We start from the raw sequence: 18,791 nt of genomic DNA, 5'->3' as shown, positions 1-18,791 counted from the left end.
TTTTAGCATTAGAAAAGTAACTCTCCCCCCACACACCGCCCCCCACCCACCCAATTTCTAAAATGGAATTTAGGAATCAAGCTATTAAATCTTTACAGACTGGAAAATCAGGGACATCCTGTTGATAACCAGACAGGCTTCACAGCTGCTCACTGCTCTGAAAAGTATTTGTGCTGGGGAAACAAATCTGGTCCCAATGCCTTCTCAATGACCTACAGAAAATGATTAAAGGAGAGTCATTGTTTTTATTTTATTATTATTAGTTGGCAAATAAGCATTACTGGCAGACTTTTTCCTGATGTCACTGGAAAAGCTACAAAAATGAATGTTTTTTTAATTACAAAAAAATTCTTCACTTAAGGCTGTGAATAAGCCAAATAAGTCAAACACTCAAGGGGGGCACTTGAGAAAAAGAAACGGATCGTTTTCACAAGCCACTCAATCTAACTGTTTACATCCTGCCAGGTCATAAATCAGTAAAACATTTAAGGGTTTAAAATACAGAGAGGCTTACTAGGACTTCTAGTGTTTCTCTCAAAGTTCTGAAGTTAAAAACTGCCTTGGGCTCCGGTACCAGATCCAGGGCTTCCTGACAAGAACCACACCTCTTGCCTCCTAACTGACACTCCCGAAGAGATCCATAGGCAGATGCAACTTTAAGGTGCTTTCAGACCCTTCTAGAAAACTCAGAGCTCTGTGCAGGCATCTGACTTCTTCGCCCTCCTACTCTCCACCCACCACAGGCCCCTTCGAGACTTCCAGGTGCAAGGAGCTCTGGAGAAAGGAAAGCAGGCCATGGAGTCAGACTGGCCTGAGTTTCAGTCCCAGCTCTGCAGTCACACCAGCGAGGGTCTGAATCTTTGCTTGACCTATCTCTAGTGAGACTCCCCCAAGCCCTCAAAGCCTCGACCTTCAGTGTCATCCACGTAGGGCCTGTGTTACCCAGTTTTAGCAAAAGTCTTGCTAAGGTTAGCAGAAACTCCCTATCCTTGACATGTGATCAAGGATCTTCCCCACCACCACCTGCTCCTAAGTGGTATCTGATCAGCTGGCTTGCTTTCAGCAAGAATCCTGCGAGGTCTGTTTAACCACAATCATCTCTTGCCTGTAATTTCTAATGTTTTGCTCTTGGTGATTTTCTATTCACTGAGCACCCCCACCCTCCTCCCAACCACCACCCACTCTGCCCCTTGGCTATCAATCCCCACTTGTCTACGCCCTACTCAGCATTGAGCCCAGTTCTACACAGAGGTCTTTCCCCCCATTGCAATAGTTCCTGAATAAAATCTGCTTTTACCACTTTAACTACTGCCCGGCTCTGATGTTCTCTGATGGCCCACCATTGCTACCTGGCCTCTCTGAGCGGCAGCAACCTCATCTGCAAAATGGGAATACAGCTGTCTCACGGAGTTGTTGTGGGGATGAGTTTATATAATGGAGGCAAAGATCTATTCCCATGTACTCAAAAGGTGGTTATTTTCACTGTCTTTTTATTATTTATTTTCCTGTTCTTTATGTATTATCTCAAACACTGAAGGACATTCCAAATCAAAGGATGCATGCTCTGACTTAAGTCTGTTCCAGAGGGAGTCACCCCAGACTCTCTGCCAAAACCGAAATTCTAGGACTTCACACAGACTGACAAGAGCCCTGCGGTGAGGGCGGCTCCCTTGGTGTGGGGACAGAACCCTAGGGGTGTTGAGAACTTGTAGCAAAGGGGTTTGTAATTGCTTTTTAGTAAAAGTGGTGGATACTCCCCAGCTTGTGCCGTCACCAACTACGCAATATCCACCCCCATAGCAACACGCACGTTGGCAGATATTACTGATACCATGAGGCAGGGGTCGTAAGAACACAAAGAGCAAGAACACAGATGAACCAGGAACACCACAACTCACAATTCCAGGCAGCGATACAGTACAAGCTTGAAAGCCACTGTACCAAGGTTCCTCCTCTAATGAATGCCACCAAGGCCGTCACCGCACTGCTTTGGAACTCCTGTAAGATACTGTAAGAATTTATTTCCAGTCTGTTTTTAAATCCTATGTGGCCACTTATTTTAAAACCTATTTATTTTTATTTATTTATTTTTTAAAGATTTTATTTATTTATTTGACAGAGAGTGAGAGCACCAGCAGGGGGAGTGGCAGGCAGAGGAAAAAGCAGGGAAGAGCCAGACTGGGGGGGGGGGCGGGGGGGGCTCAATCCCAGGACACTGGGATCATGACTCTGACTCGAGCTGAAGGCAGATGCTTAATTCACTGAGCCACCCAGGCGCCCCTAAAACCTACTTTAATAATAGACCACAAGATACAAAACACATCCTGCGGAAGTTACAGTATGTGGCCCTAGAACCAGACGACCTGCAGACTACCCTGTGATCTAGACCTAGTTTTTCTTGGTTTCTGTTTTTTAAGATTTTATTTATTTGACAGAGAGAGAGACAGAGCGAGAGAGCACAAGCAGGGGAAGGGGCAGAGGGAGAGGCAGAAGCAGGCTCCCCGCTGAGCCAGGAACCTGATGGGGGCTCGATCCCAAGACTCTGAGATCATGACCTGAGCCAAAGGCAGACGCTTAACCTACTGAGCCCCCAGGAGCCCCTGGAACAGATTTTTTTTTTTTTTTAAAACAGCTCTACCTCAGTTTTCTCATCTGTAAACTGAGAATAATAATCATACCTACCTTCTCGGTGTTACCGTAAGGATTAAGTTAGCTAATACATGTAAAACCCTTGAAACACTGCCGGGAAGATACAGTAAAAGCTCACTGAAAATGAGCTATTTTTGCATTCTATTTCTCAATCACTACATACAAATACTACTCATTTACTGCTTCTCCACTTCCTCTTCAGAGAAACCGGTTCAATGAAAACATTTTTTGAGGTTGGTTAAGAAATAGTAAATTATTAGAAAATGTGTGGCTGAACAGTCAGGCTAAAGGACCAAACTGGCTAAAATGAAAAGATAATCAAGGGGTGCCTGGGTGGTGCAGCTGGTGAAGCATCAGACTCTTGGTTTCGGCTCCGGCCGTGATCTCAGGGTGGTGAAATCCAGCCCCACGTTGGGCTCTGAGCTCAGCAGGGAGTGAGCTTGCAACTTTCCCTCCCGGCTCTTCCCCCACTCACGAGCATGCATACTCTCTCCCTCTCTCAAGTAAATATAAAAATCCTTAAAAAAAAAAAAAAAAGATGATCAAGTAGAAGTCAGGAAATGCCTATTTTCTCATTTGCGAGAGTAAAATGCTACAACCACATTAGAAAATTCATTGACAGCATTTACTAAAGCTGAACAAACGCATACCCACGACCCAGCAATGCTACCCCTCGGTATGCAACAACACACTACCCCTCGGCATGCAACAACACACATGTCCACTGGAAGACATGCACTAAAATCTTCATCCCAGCGCTAGTCTTCCTAGCAAAGCACTGGAAACTGCCCACACGCCCGCCAACAGTACTGGGTTTCGTCACAGGATGAACACGAGGCAGTACTGAGACTGACCAACCTACGACCAACTATAAACAATGAGAAGGCTGAGTTCCAGAAACACGATGTAAAGTGAAAGAGGCCGGACACAAAACATATATACTGTAGGATTTCAGTTATAAAAAGGCTGGGCTGAACACTGACGCAACACTCAGGTCCCCCCAGGAAAAGAGGACTACTCCCCAGCTCCTGGGAGAGCGGCAAGCACACACCCAGCAGCTGTCAGCCCTCTTCAGAAACTGCCTCCTTGGAAAAGAGCAGCAGTGCCCAAGGGCATGCCCCTTCCCTGGGCAGCCAATCACTGGTCGACACGGGGGAATGAATGCCTATTTCTTGTGCAACATGGAACATCTCTGAAGGCCTTTCCAGAACTCCACACAGCGTCAACTGAGGCTTCCACTAAGACTGAATCACAGCTTCACTTTTCCCTCTACTCAATCCTACTCCTTTCCTCTCTTTCCTCTTCCGCAGGCGTTGATCCCAAGAGCTCTCTCTAATAAATTCCTGAACGCTAATATTGCTCTCAGAGTCTGCTTCCCAGAGTATGTAAACTTTGGCACAAGCAAACTGGATCCATGCCATGAGATGAGAAGTGAGGATACCGGGTACCACTGGGAAAGAACAGGGGGGAACAGAAGGACACGGACAGCTTCTAGGATAAAGCTAAGAGTCTTTTTTTAAAAGTCTGGATGCTGGTTGTATGACTGTTCAAACGGGAGACATCCATTTAATCGTATACCTGTGAAATGCATACTATTTCCCATGTATGAAGTCAAAAGAAAGTAAGACAAACCAGAAAATGCCCTGGAATAGACATTTCAAGAGCATTTGGTCCAACCTCCTTGTGCACTTATACATAACCCAGAGAAGTCTACAGAAGGCTTGCCTGAGATTACAAACCAGATGGGGGCAAACCAGAACCATGCCTGGACTGCTTAACAGCAGGCCTGTACTTTGTCCACCGGACCACGCCCTAGTGGGCAGCAACAGGCATCAACTCAGAGGCCAAGGAAGGGCCTGCTGCAGCCAGCTCACTGACTTGTCAGCTATGTTTGCAAAAAGCACAGCTCTCAGGGAAGCCAAAACATAGCAGCACCCCAAAGGCACCTTTACGTACCTTCACCTTTGAATCTTTCTTAAGAAACACACCTGGTTCTGAAATCAGAAGACACAAAATCTTTCTGACGTAGACAAAACAGCATGCTGTAATTCTTTGTGGTGGTCTCTCAGGAAAGAATAATCTGTTTTAGCCTAACTGGCTACTCTTATTATTTATCTATCCTCTCATCCCCACCTTTTTAAAAGCAATTTTTAGTTTAGTTAAATGTCATCTCTCTTTCCCTTTTAGATAGGGAATAAGAAACAAAACACAAAGAGGACAAAGTATGTCCTGAATTGGGAAGGTAAATCCCTTTATTTTCCTTGGTGGCCTATTCCTGACCCTGAACTCACTTGGGTCACTCCCACTTTAAAAACCATTCATTCTCTAATTCTGGAGAACTTGAGACCAAATGATTCCTTTAAAATGATGATGATGAAGACAGCACGGAAGGAAAGGCTGGGGAACTACCGGAACAAAATTTGTCACTTCATCTCCAAAACAATGTAGTTCCTCTTTGAGACAGAAGTCGTGATGGTTTCTGGGGCGCCTGGGTGGCACAGAGGTTAGGCGTCTGCCTTCGGCTCAGGGCGTGATCCCGGCGTTATGGGATCAAGCCCCACATCAGGCTCCTCCACTATGAGCCTGCTTCTTCCTCTCCCACTCCCCTTGCTTGTGTTCCCTCTCTCGCTGGCTGTCTCTATCTCTGTCGAATAAAAAAATTAAATCTTTAAAAAAAAAAAAAAAAAAGAAGTCGTGATGGTTTCGAGGAAGCTTAAAGGGTGATCCCCTGCCTGATTCTCATGAATCTTTGATACCAACAAACAAGGAAGGAGAGTACGAGGAGCTTTACCCACTGAAACTCCAATGCGTTATTCAGACTGGATCTAAGAGAAGAGTCAAATACATCTTAATCTTTCAGGTTTTTTTGATTATTATTTTTTCTCTTTTTTCCTGGATAAAGAGACAGTAAGATCGTACAAACCCACAACTAAGCTCCAATAAAAATTTTTAGGCTTGAGCCTAAAGAATAGCCAAACACGCGTGGATTTCCTAAACTTTTTTGGAGGATGACATCACAGAAAATATATAAATTATTTAGATCCTTTTTAAGAGGGTTTGCCTCCCAAATAAATCCAAATAAACTCATCTCCCTTCAAGGGCTGAAAAAGAATGCAATAATAACGTGCATTCCTTCTTTATCTTGAAAATTCAACAAGAACCTGGCCAGGAATTTCCCACACACTGTTTTTAGGTCATTCATTGATTTATTCATCCATTCAACAACTATTTTTTGAATGCTTATTCTGCCTTGAAGCAAAAACCTGATTAAGTCCTCTCTATATGTATGGTCATAAAAAGATCTCAAAACATTCTTTTTGACCACTAAATAGAACTCCAGAACCCTCTCCACACCCAATATCAAGAACTAATTTTATTTCCTGCCTCTATTATGCACCAGTCCTTCACAAAAGAACAGATGAAGAACGTCTTCTGAATGTTTTTTAAAGGGTACCATGCTTATTACCTTCCCACTGAAATACCTCTGGCCCTTCCAAAGTTCAGAAGCAGCAAAAATCAGACCAAATCTGTCTCTGGGGAAGAATGACAGTACTTTGTTAAAGGGCTGAGATGGGTATTACCAAGGTTCTGCCTGTAACCAAGCCAACAGTTTTATTAAGAGGAGCCTGTCACACCTTCCCCAGCTCACCCAACCCTCTGTCTGCAGGGAATGTTCCTTCCTTCATAAAACTGGGACCAAGAACCACAATAACAGCAAGAGAAGCCTCTCCCTGTCTTCCCGTTCCCAGGAAGACTGCTTTTGGGGGTCACCTCTACAGAACACTCCCGACAGGAGCATGAGAGTACTCTGGGCATCCTGAATGTCTGCAACGGACCAACAGATCAGAGGAAGATCAACACTAGCTGCGTTAGCAAACGTGGTTTCTGCTGCATGGAAAATCTTAAAAGCAGTCTACCTCAGTTGGCCCAGCATACATCATGGGAGATGGGAAGATGGCCACCACTGTTGTTTCAGGATTCAGGATTCCTTCCTCCAGCACTGCGGCATGCTGCTTCATACGCCACATCAAAGGAACATCATCATCCTTTGTCCAGCCACCAAGAGGGTGAAGGAGAAGGACAGGGCGCCGATAGCCCCTCTCTAGAAGTTGCTTATGGGTATCCTGCATTAACAGAGCATGTCCATTGTGCACTGGGTTGCGTAATTGAAAGGCAAAGACAGCATCTGAAAAGAGAATTTCCAGAGTCAAGAACAGTCCATTTCTAACGACTTACCTTCCAAAGGACAAACAATTCTTCCTGAAGTTTGATGCCTAGGATTAAGCAAACATGGGAGCCCATAATCAGAGACTGGTAAAACACATGTCCTGCTTTGACCATTTACTCCAAGGCCAACTTGACCTATCCTGCTGCCATGTTTTTACTTTACCAATTTTACATGCCTGAGGATGTGTAACAGAATGGTCATGGATTTGCAACGACTGATTTCTGCATTCGTGGCAAGCAAGAATAACCGCCAGACTTTCTGGTCCCAACTTCCTGGTTCAAGTGCTTATAATGAATGTAATTTCTTGGCCTGTGCCTTAATTACACACCAGGTCAATCCCTCCATAGGACCTAAGACATTGCTTTCTTAAAGGAAGACAGAAAGGTAGAGAAATTTATAATTTAAAAAATTTACTTACTATCCAAATACGTTCATTTACACTGATTACCTTGTTTGACTGGAACCCGACATTGTTTTGTGACGTCAGGTCTGGATTTTGGGTTACAGTTTAGTTAACAACACTATCCTTTACAAAAGCCACCACTATCACCCAAACAATAAAAACTGCTAGATGAATTAAACTGATTAACTCTGTATCTTCTGCTTACAACCCCGGATCTACTCCTGCAATGGGGCTTGCTATTAGGAGACATTCTCAGAAAGCGTGGTTCTTTGGGGTCACAGAGAAATTTCACAGAACAGAGTGGTAACCCAGTTAGAAGAGCTCTGTATTTTATTGCCCTGCCAACATCTGCTGTAGCATCACGCCATGCTGATCCAAGCCTGACTTAAAGAGAATATCTTCCCCTCTCCCAACAATTTAAAGCCAAATAGTATAAACGTCTTCCCCAATCTGTTCTCAATTCTGACCCCTTCTATCATGATGACAAAAGGCCACAGGAGGAAATCTGTGGCATCCGCCTTGACAGGGGTTTGAGGGTTTGTTGTGGGGAGGAGGGGACCACATCCTGTGATATTCCAAGATTTACAGCATTATTGTTATGCTTTGAAGTTCTGAGATTACCTTTTATACATGAACAAGGCTGTTTTGACCCAAGAAATAGCTGATATAAGGTATAAAGCACAAGAAAGTCCTGATACAAACATATGAACATTTAATATTATTCCCCTTTAAGGAGCTGGCAAGAGGGACACAAACCTGAAAGTTTTTCTATCCTAAAATCACTTCAAATTTTGTTTTATATATGGATATAAAAAGATTCCAAATGGGGGCAACTGGGTGGCTCAGTTGGTTGGGCATCCCACTCTTAATCTCAGTTCAGGTTGTGATCTCAGGGTTGTGAGTTCAAGCCCCATGTTAGGCTCCACGCTGGGCATGGAGCTTACTTTAAAAAAAAAGAAAAAAAAAATCCCTAACATCCCTTTTGATCTTTAAGTGAAACTCCAGAGCTCCCCTACCCCTGGAGCAAGAAGCAATTTTACTTCCTGACTCTACTGTATACACTCCAGCCCTTCCCAAAAGAACAAATGAAGAGGTATAATTCCCCATGTAGCAGATTACTGCCTGACCTTACTCACCCACTCTGATTCTGTCCTAAGTCTTATCACTCTCAGCTCTCTCCTCTCTTCCCTTCACTTTATGCGGCCCATTCTTTATAAACAGCTGCTCACCAAAGACACACGTCCTAAGCACCAGTGCATCCTCCTCCTAGGCCAGTGTGAGTCACTGCCCTGCTGGGGGGCAGGGGAGAGACTCCAGGCTCACACCTCGGGGAGCAAGGACTCTGGCCCAGCACAAGCCTGCAGGCCCCAAGGCCCCAGGAGACAGCCTGTCTGGGAGACTACTTACATCCAGCGAGGTAGAGCAAATATGTAAATATAGCGAGGGTAATGGGAGCCAGGATTCTCCACTGCAGGAGACAGAAGGCATAAATACAGAAAGGAGGAACGTTAGAATAGACTATGTGGTACAAGACTAAGACCGAAAGTATCAGCGTGAGCCCACGGTTTTCAGCTATACAGAGGAGACAGGGACAAACATAAACATCTGTGTGTTGGTATCTAAGTGCCTGTATGCCTATACATATGCACAGGAAAGGTCCTGTAAGCAACCACTACCCAATGACGATGAGCAATACAAAAGCACAAATTTTATGTTCTAAATACTGTGGACAAATGGCTGATTCTAGGGCTAGGGCAAGGAACTAAACAATAGAGGCTGGAACATCTTGTACGTCATAAAGAAAGAAAGTGCTCCAAAAATGATGGGGACACGTCAAAAGGATGTAACAACCAGTCTGACCCAGTGACTAACCCCAATGGCCAATCCACGACAAGTCAAACACCAACGTAAGTAATAATAGTAATGAAGTGTAACCTACTGAGTAAAAGAGGAATCTGTGAGTCCATAAAGAATCAATCAATAACCAATGGAGAGAACGGGAAACTCTACCTTTTCACAGAAGGTCAACTAATAAACATAGGAAGAACGACACTTAGAAAAATCACCATTTGGCCATATTTGTAATGTGCTAAAAAAAAAAACTGGTGGGTAAAAGTTTGATAAGATAATTTATAGTTTCAAAATCTCTCCCCTAAAATACTTTTTAGTTAATAAGTACAAAATAACTTGTTAACTTTATAGCAGAAACTCCTGGCAAACACAATCTCAAACAAGACACAGAAGTAAGGTTTTTTTAAAAAGTTAACCTTAAAACAAAAGTTCCAGATGAATCAAAACTGTGAGCCACCAAATATGATTCACTGAGAACTCACAACTGCTTTTCTAGTCTCTGACAAAAACGTGTAACCTGAATCGAATCGTGAGGAAACAGCAGATAAATACAAACTGAGAGACGTTCAACAAAGTAAATGATATATACTCTTAAAAAATGTCAAAGCTGTAAAAGATGTAATAAAGACTAAATGACCCTTTCAGACTTAAGTAGACTATAAAGAGATGTGACTGAATCCGGAACCAGAAAGAAAAGGTGGCCAAAAAAAAATTTGATTGCTGTTGGTTTTGCTACAATGGACCTTATTAGGACAACGGCATGATTTGAATGGAGTACAGGGGTTAGACAGTGCTACACCAGTGTTTTTCTGGAATGTGGATGAGCATGGTACGGTTAGATAAGAGACTGTTATCTTTAGGAAATGCATGTGGACATACTAAGGGGTCATGAGGCATCCCACCATGTCTACAACTTTCAAAGAGAATGAGAACGAGAAAGCAAATCAAGTATAATGTTAGTAACTATGGATTCTGGATGAATGTAGGAGTTCTTGGTCCTATTCTGGATCCTAATGTTTCTGTAAATTTAAAATTATTTCAAAAAGTTAAAAAACAAAGTGAAAAATTTTAACGAGACATATGAAGCAAATACAACGCAGGGTCCTTATTTAGATCCTGATTCAAACAAACTATTAAAAAAAAGTGACTACTATGAAATTATTAGAAATTTGAACATTGAGTGGATATTTGATTATATTAAGAGACTTTTTTTTGTATATCATTATTATTATTATTTAGCTGCAATAGTGGTATCATGGCTATCCTTTTTAAAGTCCTTACCTTTAAGAGATAAGTACTGCAACAGATGAAATAAACGGGTATGAGCTCTGCTTCAGAATCACAAGGAGAGGCAAGGTGGGGAAGGGGGTAAAGATGCAAAAAAATTAGTCATGAGTTGATAACTACTGAAACTGGGCTGGAGGCACACAGGGACTCATTATACTACGATCTCAACTTACGAGTAGCTTAAGTTTCAAATTTTCCGTAATAACAATTAGTTCTAAAAGAGAAGATATATTCAGGGTACCAAAAGAAGCATTACTTTAGAACAGGGTTATTTATGGGTTCATATCATAAGAACACCAGTGTCTAGCCTTTAAGAACTGAATTTCACTTCCTACATTTTTGAGATAGGGGATGATATTAAGGTTACTGTTATGAAAACAAAATAATATAAAGTACCCAGCATGGTGAGCTGCATACTGTGGACCCTTGTAAATCTAAGTTCCTTATTTCGTTCTTTAAAAAATAAGAAAAAAAAGAAGAGAAAAAAACACATCTAAATATTTCTGGCAAGAAACGGAACCCACTGTTCTACTAGTGGCTCACTCTGGTACAAACTAACACTCTCAGCTAACGTCTCCAAAATGAGGACGTGTTAGCTCTGTGCTCAGTAGCTTTTGTCCTCCTTAATCAGGAACAGGTGTCTGTCTTTGTAGAGGACCCCTGGGTGTTACATCTCCGGTGTATGATGCCCAGACTTCAATCAGGTCAAATCTGATTTTGTAAAATCACCATTTGGCAGGATTATTTATATGACAGGATGTGCAAAAGGAAACATACAAAATAAATGGTCTCAAATACACATATTTCACAGATCCTAATAATTTATCTATGTAGGCTTTCTTTCCAAAAAGAATTCATCTAGCTTCACACTGGACATGTAACAGATAAAGTGAAGATGGATGACTTAGTAAAAGTTCACATTAGCAGCATATAAAGGATTTTACTGCCAGAATTTCTTCCAGGAAGAATTATTTCCTTAAGATCAGTTCTACTCAGAAGTCCAATGACCATCTGACCTGTCTGCCCATTTTTTCTTGCCAATATTACCAGGCCTTTCCTAAACTTCCGTTCAATCCCTTTTAGCTATTTATCAATGAATTGCACAAATGGCTTTACCTGTCTGTTGGGTCCAGACTGTATTTTCATCCCTACCATCTGGTTTCTCCACTAGAGAACTTACGTGGATGAACGATGTAATAAGAGTATCTGATCCACTGGAAGCTTACATTCCCAGGGTGCCGTCCCAAATAACACAACCCAATATGCATCACTATTAAATTTTCCTCCATCAATTTTCCATCAAGGGTGGAAAAAAATTATGGGTCACTATGGGCCCGGGGCCATTGATACGTATAGCCTCACATCCGCATCCTCTTTTTCTAAAGGACAGTGATTTTCCCCACTGTCACACCACTCTCAGTGTCAGATACTGGCCTTTCCACTTGTAATTCCTTACGGCTTATTTTAAGACTGTTTTGCCTAAGTCTGTTGCTTGAAAATGGGAGATGATCTACAAGATGACTGGAATTTAATATTGACATTTATGATTTCCATCTCTTTCTAGCCCTCTGTCCCCATGTTCCTGGGAAAGACCAGGAATTCTATAATCTTGACTTCTAGAGGGTACACTGTGCAGCTCCCGCCACCATGCATAAAAGCAAACCTTTTCCATAAAGAGCCAGAGTGAGTATTTTAGGCTTTGCAGGCTGGGGGGGTTTCCGCTACAGCTATGCCAACCCTGTGGCAGGATTGCAGAAACAGCCACAGATGATGGATAACCGGTGAGTCTGGCTGTTTCCCAATAAAACTTTATTTATAAAAACTGGCAGCAGGCCACATTTGGCCTGGAGGCTGTTGTCTACTGACCTCTGCAAGACAAATGAAATGTGGCTGATAGAAGTCAAAAGAGCACTGCAAGCAAGCTGATAGCAGTGAGCAAAAGTGTGAAGACAGGAAAGCAGAGATGCATCTGGGGAACAGAGAATCATCCACTGAGTCAAAGATGGATCCAAAACCTGGCACGAGATTCTTATGGAGAATTGTGAGTGCCAGGTTAGAATTCTGAGTGCCGGGTACCAAGCAGGGGCTGTAAGTGAATCAGTCATGTTTTACAGAAAATCAGTCTGCACAGGACCATGCAGGATCCACGTGGGGGAGGGCAGAGCAAGTGGAGAGACAGCAAAATCGGAAGATTGCTGCTGTTCCCACACTTCCACATAAAATAAAACTCGCACCAACTCTACGATCCAGTCCACACACTTCATCTATCCCTCCCCCAGCATACGGACAGGCTCATCGGACAGACCACAGCCTACACGCTGGTGAATGGGGTCACACTGAGGCACAGTGAAGACAGGTGTACCGCCTCCCTGAGAGCCCTCCCCGACCCACGCCCCCCAGCCTGAGGTCACCAGGCATGGCCGGAAGTTAGTGGCTCCTCCACCGGTGTCCTCCTGGCACGCCACGGGCACCCTTGCCTCCACCCCGCCAGCCCCCTGCAGGCCCTGGGCCCCCTCCGCCCCACTCTGAGAGCACAGAGCCATTAACCGTTCCCCCCTCGACCTCCACGCGCGGTGAATCAGCCTGTCCCTCCATCTCAGCCGCACGTGCTCTACAATGCCCGTACCCCTGCGTCAACCTTCATCGCCTCTTCACCAGATCAGCTACGAACCGGTCCCCTCTGCCACCCAGCCTCCATGCAGCCGCCAGAGCAGGCAGGGGCAGGGGAGAAACCAATCTGGGACAGGATGGAAATTCTGTGTTGGACAGGCCATCCTGAGGTAACAACGGTGAAAGTGGTCCTGGCCCCAGGAGCTTACGATCTAGTCAGAGAGGAGAAGCAAGCATTCACTGATCAGAGAATAAACGTGTGATACAAGGAACACATGTCCTTCAACTCCAGCGGGACAAGACTGCATCTTTAGTGTGAAGGGTCAAGTGCTGGAAGAACGGGAGCGGATTCACTCACTCAACCAATCCTTCCCACGGCTACTTCGTGAGTACAGACCCTGCCGAATCCCAGAGACACCTTCCTACCCTCACCACTGCCTCAGACACCGAACCCCAACCCCACTGTCTTCATAGCCTCGGGGCCCGCGAACCGTGACACCAGCCTTTTCTTTACCCTTTTAAGTAAAAACCATGAAACACTGAAGACATTTGGGAGGGGGTGGGGATCACCCACAAATGCACTACCCTAATATAGCTGTTTTCGTTGTTTTGCACAATCTCCTAGTTTTCTCCTTATACATATGTTTTTACACACTTGTAATCAGATATGTGTGACATTTTATACTCTGGCCATTTTGGGTCTATCACCTGTTTCTGACATCTTGTGGTCCTCTTGAAGCAACAGGGTTCATTTGCTGGGTCCTACAAAGTTCCTCACGGACTCACTCTGGAAACTTACCCGTTCACCTGGATTCAATTACTGTGCACATACAGATGGCTTCTGTTAGCTTCATCTCTAATCCTGACCATCCAATTCATCAGTCAGAGCGACTTATGACTGAAAGCATTTCAATATATATTGCTCATTACTGTCCCCATTCCCTCAATCCTTCCATCTTCACTATTACTCAAGCCAAATGTAGGTCTAACCCCCAAACCCTATTCTTTCTCTATTTCGTGTCTAAGGAAAGGGACAGCCCAGTAATGCAGGTTCTGTCCCTTTCCCCCTAGCCCAGCAGCCAACACACTAAGGAAAGCAGTATGGTCTGATCTCTTTCCTTCTAGAAGATAGGAAAGAAGAAGAGCAGGAGATGGTTCTCTTGAGCATGTGCTGATTTGTGACAGGGGAACGAAATGGCAACCATGAGTTCTTCCTGGTGGTGAGAAGAGGATGAGCATAGAGTCCCCTGGATCCACGCAGGACTCAGGCTGCCCAAGCTGGCATCACCGCCAGCAAACACCACTGTGCCACGGTGCCGAGAACCTGGCTCTGACCCTGCTCTGCAGCTTCGCAGCCGAGTGCCCACAGACAGACCCCCCCGGTTCTCACGGGAGGGCTGGCCCCAGGTCTCTCAGAACTGTGCTCCGCTGCCCCGCCCACAGTCAGAGCCCTGGGAGCGTCCCAACCACTAAACCAGAATTACAACATCTTCCTGCTTCCCTCCTCTCAACTTCTTCTCTGTAGAACTGTCCTACATACAGCAGTTCATCAGTCTCCCTTTCCAGTCCCACCCAGCTTATTCTCTGACCTGCTACTTTATCTACCCCAAAGCTCTACTAACAGGCACTTGGCATTTTCCCTAAGTCGTGTGGTAGCTGAACAAGAGTACTGACAACAGTTCTAGTGTTGTCAGGGAAGGTTGTATGTTCAATGTTTGCTGGAAGAGAGTTGGAAGAAAGAGTCTGATTTCCCCTCCTTCCTCTGGACTGTCCTAAATTACTGGGATTTCCTTTACTTAAACTGCTTATGAGGGAAAAAAGAATAAGACAGACAGGTCACTTGAGTAAATATGAACGTATCAATTAGCGTTTTTCACAAATTGATACTCTATTACCCCAAAGTATATCAGCAATAAATTATTCTCCATTCTCAAACCTAGAAATGCTTTCAAATTGTAGTAAAAAAATAATATTGTTGAGTATAAAGATTTCTGTCAACTGGGCTCTGTGCTGCTTGTTCTCCAGTCCCTTTCCTGTCTGTTCTGTCTTGTGTCTGTGTATCAGGGTTGGGGGGAGGGAGTGGGGGGGGGGCTGTCTCCTGCCTCCATCATGTGGGAAACATAAGCAGGTAACCAAAGAATACAGAAAGTTGGGGCAGCTCTTACCCCGTAGCATCCTGCTTCAGCTCTGTGATTCTGGCCATGCCTCCATCCCCCTACAGCCAGTTTCCAGTCACCACCCCTCCTCACAGCTGCAGCAACACTGACTCCTTCCAGCGCCCTCAGGAGTGCTAACAGGATGCAAAACTGCTAGTCTCCAGAGGTCTCAACAGTCCTTCTGGGTTCCCTTAACCCTGACCACCGTTCTTCAAATACTCGCTCTGTAAATGATATTGAGAGCCTCATCTGACTGTGCCTTGACCAGACTGGCGGAGGCTCCCCACACTTTGCATTACGGTATCTCCAGCTCACTGCCATCTATGGTCACGAAAGTCTGGTGCCTTCAGGGCCTATCTGTTTCTGCTTCAGCCTTCTCATGTATCATTCCCAACTTTACCCAAAATAGCCTTCCAACGTCTCCATCCATTCATTAAAATGTAGTCTGTAGGGAGGCCCGGGTGGTTCAGTTGGTTAAGCATCCAACTCTTGATTTCGGCTCAGGTCATGATCTCAGGGTCATGAGATCGAGCCCTGTGTCAGGCTCTGCACCCAGTGGGAAGACTGCTTGAGATTCTCTTTCTCCCTCGCCCTACGCCCCTCCCCCTCCACACCTATGCATGCGCCTTCTCTCTCTCTGTCCCTCTAATAAATAAATAAATCTTTTTAAAAATAAAAAATAAAAGAGCGCCTGAGTGGCTCAGTTGGTTAAGCGTCTGCCTTCAGCTCAGGTCATGATCCCAAGGTCCTGGGATCAAGCCTGTTTCTCCCTCTCCCTCTGCCTGCTGCTCCCCTTGCTTGTGTGCTGTCTCTCTCTCTGTCAAATAAATAAATAAAAGCTTTAAAAAATAAATAAAATAAAATGTAGTTTGTAAGTTCAACAACTCTACAAAACCTTCTCAGATTTCTTCCATACTGTGATACCAGTACTACCCTAAAAAAAATTTTGTCAACTTTTCCCTTTTCCCCAGCAAGAGAGCAATACTCTGTGTGTAATAAGTACTAACTGGCTCTTACTTGGCTTAAGTGAAATCCATTCTTCCTTTCCAGGACAGTGGTCAACCATCAGAGATTCAAAGAACCTACCCTCTGGAACAGCGTCACCTTGCAATCACTGATGTGGTTATTAAAGACTGCTCAATCCTTCCAGCTACAGAAGGGTCTCAGAACAGCAAACAAGATCATACTTATGAAACCAAGACAATAGCCCATGTCTGATAATCAACATTCTTCTTCAAAGATGAGGGGAGGAGAAAGAGGAAGAATAGGAAAAGAAACCCTGGGTAGAGGAAAAAAACAAAGATTCCATTTGCTCTCCTTGCACTATGTACAAGACACCAACACACCAGCAGAGGACTTGTTAACGGCCCTCCTAAAAGAGGGAACAAGGAACTACAAAGGAAACTCCTGGGTCTGTTGCTTATTTGCTTTAGTCTAAAATGGAAAAGTAAACAAAATAAAACTCCACAATCTTTGTTGTCTGATGTAAGGATAACTGGCTCTCAGCTACTTTAAACAAAGCTGCAATCACTCATTATGCAACAAATTCTCTAAATGATTTAAAATGTTTGGCTCCCAAAAAAGAGTGAAAAACAGATGTAATATTAAAGACTCCAATTATGTATAATTCCTTGATAAGACCCCTCACCAGTGCCAACAATTAATTTACTAACATGAATTACAGTTATAAATTCAAATTTTGGCAAAAAATTAAAGTAAATGAGGTGGTCTCAGCATATCTTCCATTAAACATGTTCTTGTCCAGCGGGGGGAAAAAAAAAGCAAGAGCCTGTATGTATTAAAACCTCAGGTAATTCTGGTTGCAGATGAAATAAGATCCAACTAGAAGTGTCTTAAATAATTTAAACATATATTAAGTATTTGAATTAGAAATCCAGATAGGGGCGCCTGGGTGGCACAGCGGTTAAGTGTCTGCCTTCGGCTCAGGGCGTGATCCCGGCGTTATGGGATCGAACCCCACATCAGGCTCTTCCGCTATGAGCCTGCTTCTTCCTCTCCCACTCCCCCTGCTTGTGTTCCATCTCTTGCTGGCTGTCTCTATCTCTGTCGAATAAATAAAATCTTTAAAAAAAAAAAAAAAAGAAATCCAGATATACAGCACTCCAGGACGGGATCAGAAACTGACAGTGTAAGATTCTCAGATAGAAAATAGTTACCAAAGCTCCAAACACTGTACCCTTCCATGACAGGATCAGAAGCAGGAAGAAAAAAGATAAGAAAAGACGTTTTTTGTCCTAAGCCAGTTTTTTATCAAGAAGAAAACCCTTGGGGTGCCTGGGTGGCTCAGTCAGTTAAGTGTCTGCCTTCGGCTCAGGTCATGATCTCGGGGTCCTGGGATCGAGCCCCGTGGTGGTGGCTCCACGCTCAGGGGGAAGACTGCTTCTTCCTCTGCCCCGCCCCTGCTCCTGCTCTCTCTCATAAATAAAATCTGAAAAAAAAGAAAAAAAAAAAAAGAAGAAGAAAACCCCTTTCTAGAAGCCCCTCTCTCTTACATCTCAATGGCCAGAACAGACTTACACAAGGACCCTTGAATCGCTGACAAGAGAATGAGGTGCCCTCACTGACTTAGAGCAATCACGATACACTCCCCTAGGACTGGGCCCAAAACATGTTAGCAGAAGAGAAGAAAATGCTATAGCATAGGCGGGCACCAAGTGTAGCATTCAGAGAAACTCCTGCACAAGTGGCTGAAGCCATGCTTCAAATCCAGAGACAGGAAAGTTGAGGAGGGGCAGGGGGACAGGGGTCCTACGCTCAGATACTGGACAGGGGCCAAGCAGCAACTGTGAGTAAGTGAGGCAGGCTATGTGGGAACTGCACAGCTCTGAGCACTGCGTGGCCTCCAGTTCCTGATTATTTTACGCTCTTATTTCAAATATTAGCAAAATACAGTAGAGTTTAAGAATAAACAGATATTCTTTCTTTAACCTTTACACAAATAAAGGTTAGACTAGCCTAGGACTCAGAAATTATGATACGTTTATTTCTTACTACGGGCCAGGTACTATCTAAAGTGACTTATGCAACTGATCTCATTTCACTTTTTTTTTTTTTCATTTCTTTTTTTGTTTTTGTTTTTGAGAGAGAGACAGAGAGAGGGAATGAGTGTGGGGGTGGGAGGAGCAGAGGGAGAGAGAGAATCTTGCGCAGGCTCCATGCTCACTACAGAGCCTGACGTGGGGCTCGATCTCACGACCCTGAGATCATGACCTGAGCAGAAATCAAGAGTGAGATGCTTAAACGACTGAACCACCCAGGTGCCCCTCATTTCACTTTTTTTTTTAATGATTTTTTTATTATATTATGTTAGTCACCATACAGTACATCCCGGATTCCGATGTAAAGTTCGATGCTCCATTAGTTACGTATAACACCCAGTGCACCATGCAATATGTGCCCTCCTTACTACCCATCGNCTACCCATCGCCAGTCTATCCCATTCCCCCACCCCCCTCCCCTCTGAGGCCCTCAGTTTCTTTCTCATAGTCCATAGTCTCTCATGTTTCATTCCGCCCTCTGATTACCCCCCCTTTCTTTAGCCCTTTCTTCCCCTACCGATCTTCCTAGTTCTTATGTTCCATAGATG

The 18,791-nt window shown here is 44.1% G+C and overlaps 1 protein-coding gene across 3 annotated transcripts in view; it reads right to left on the bottom strand.

Moving 5' to 3' along the window:
• Positions 1–18,791, bottom strand: part of PAPSS1 (3'-phosphoadenosine 5'-phosphosulfate synthase 1) — a 98,896-nt gene that overhangs the window by 24,674 nt on the left and 55,431 nt on the right. For all 3 annotated transcript variants that reach the window (XM_034671403.1, XM_002916940.4, XM_034671405.1), the window contains exon 10: positions 6,567–6,835. In XM_034671403.1, coding sequence (XP_034527294.1) covers positions 6,567–6,835 — 269 coding nt within the window. The remainder of the gene's footprint in view (positions 1–6,566; positions 6,836–18,791) is intronic.

The sequence above is a fragment of the Ailuropoda melanoleuca genome, chromosome 11, assembly GCF_002007445.2.
Source record: "Ailuropoda melanoleuca isolate Jingjing chromosome 11, ASM200744v2, whole genome shotgun sequence".
In the NCBI taxonomy this organism is placed as follows: domain Eukaryota; kingdom Metazoa; phylum Chordata; class Mammalia; order Carnivora; family Ursidae; genus Ailuropoda; species Ailuropoda melanoleuca.
The sequence above is the reverse complement of the archived record's forward strand: the minus strand, read 5'-3'. Positions and strand labels throughout refer to the sequence as shown.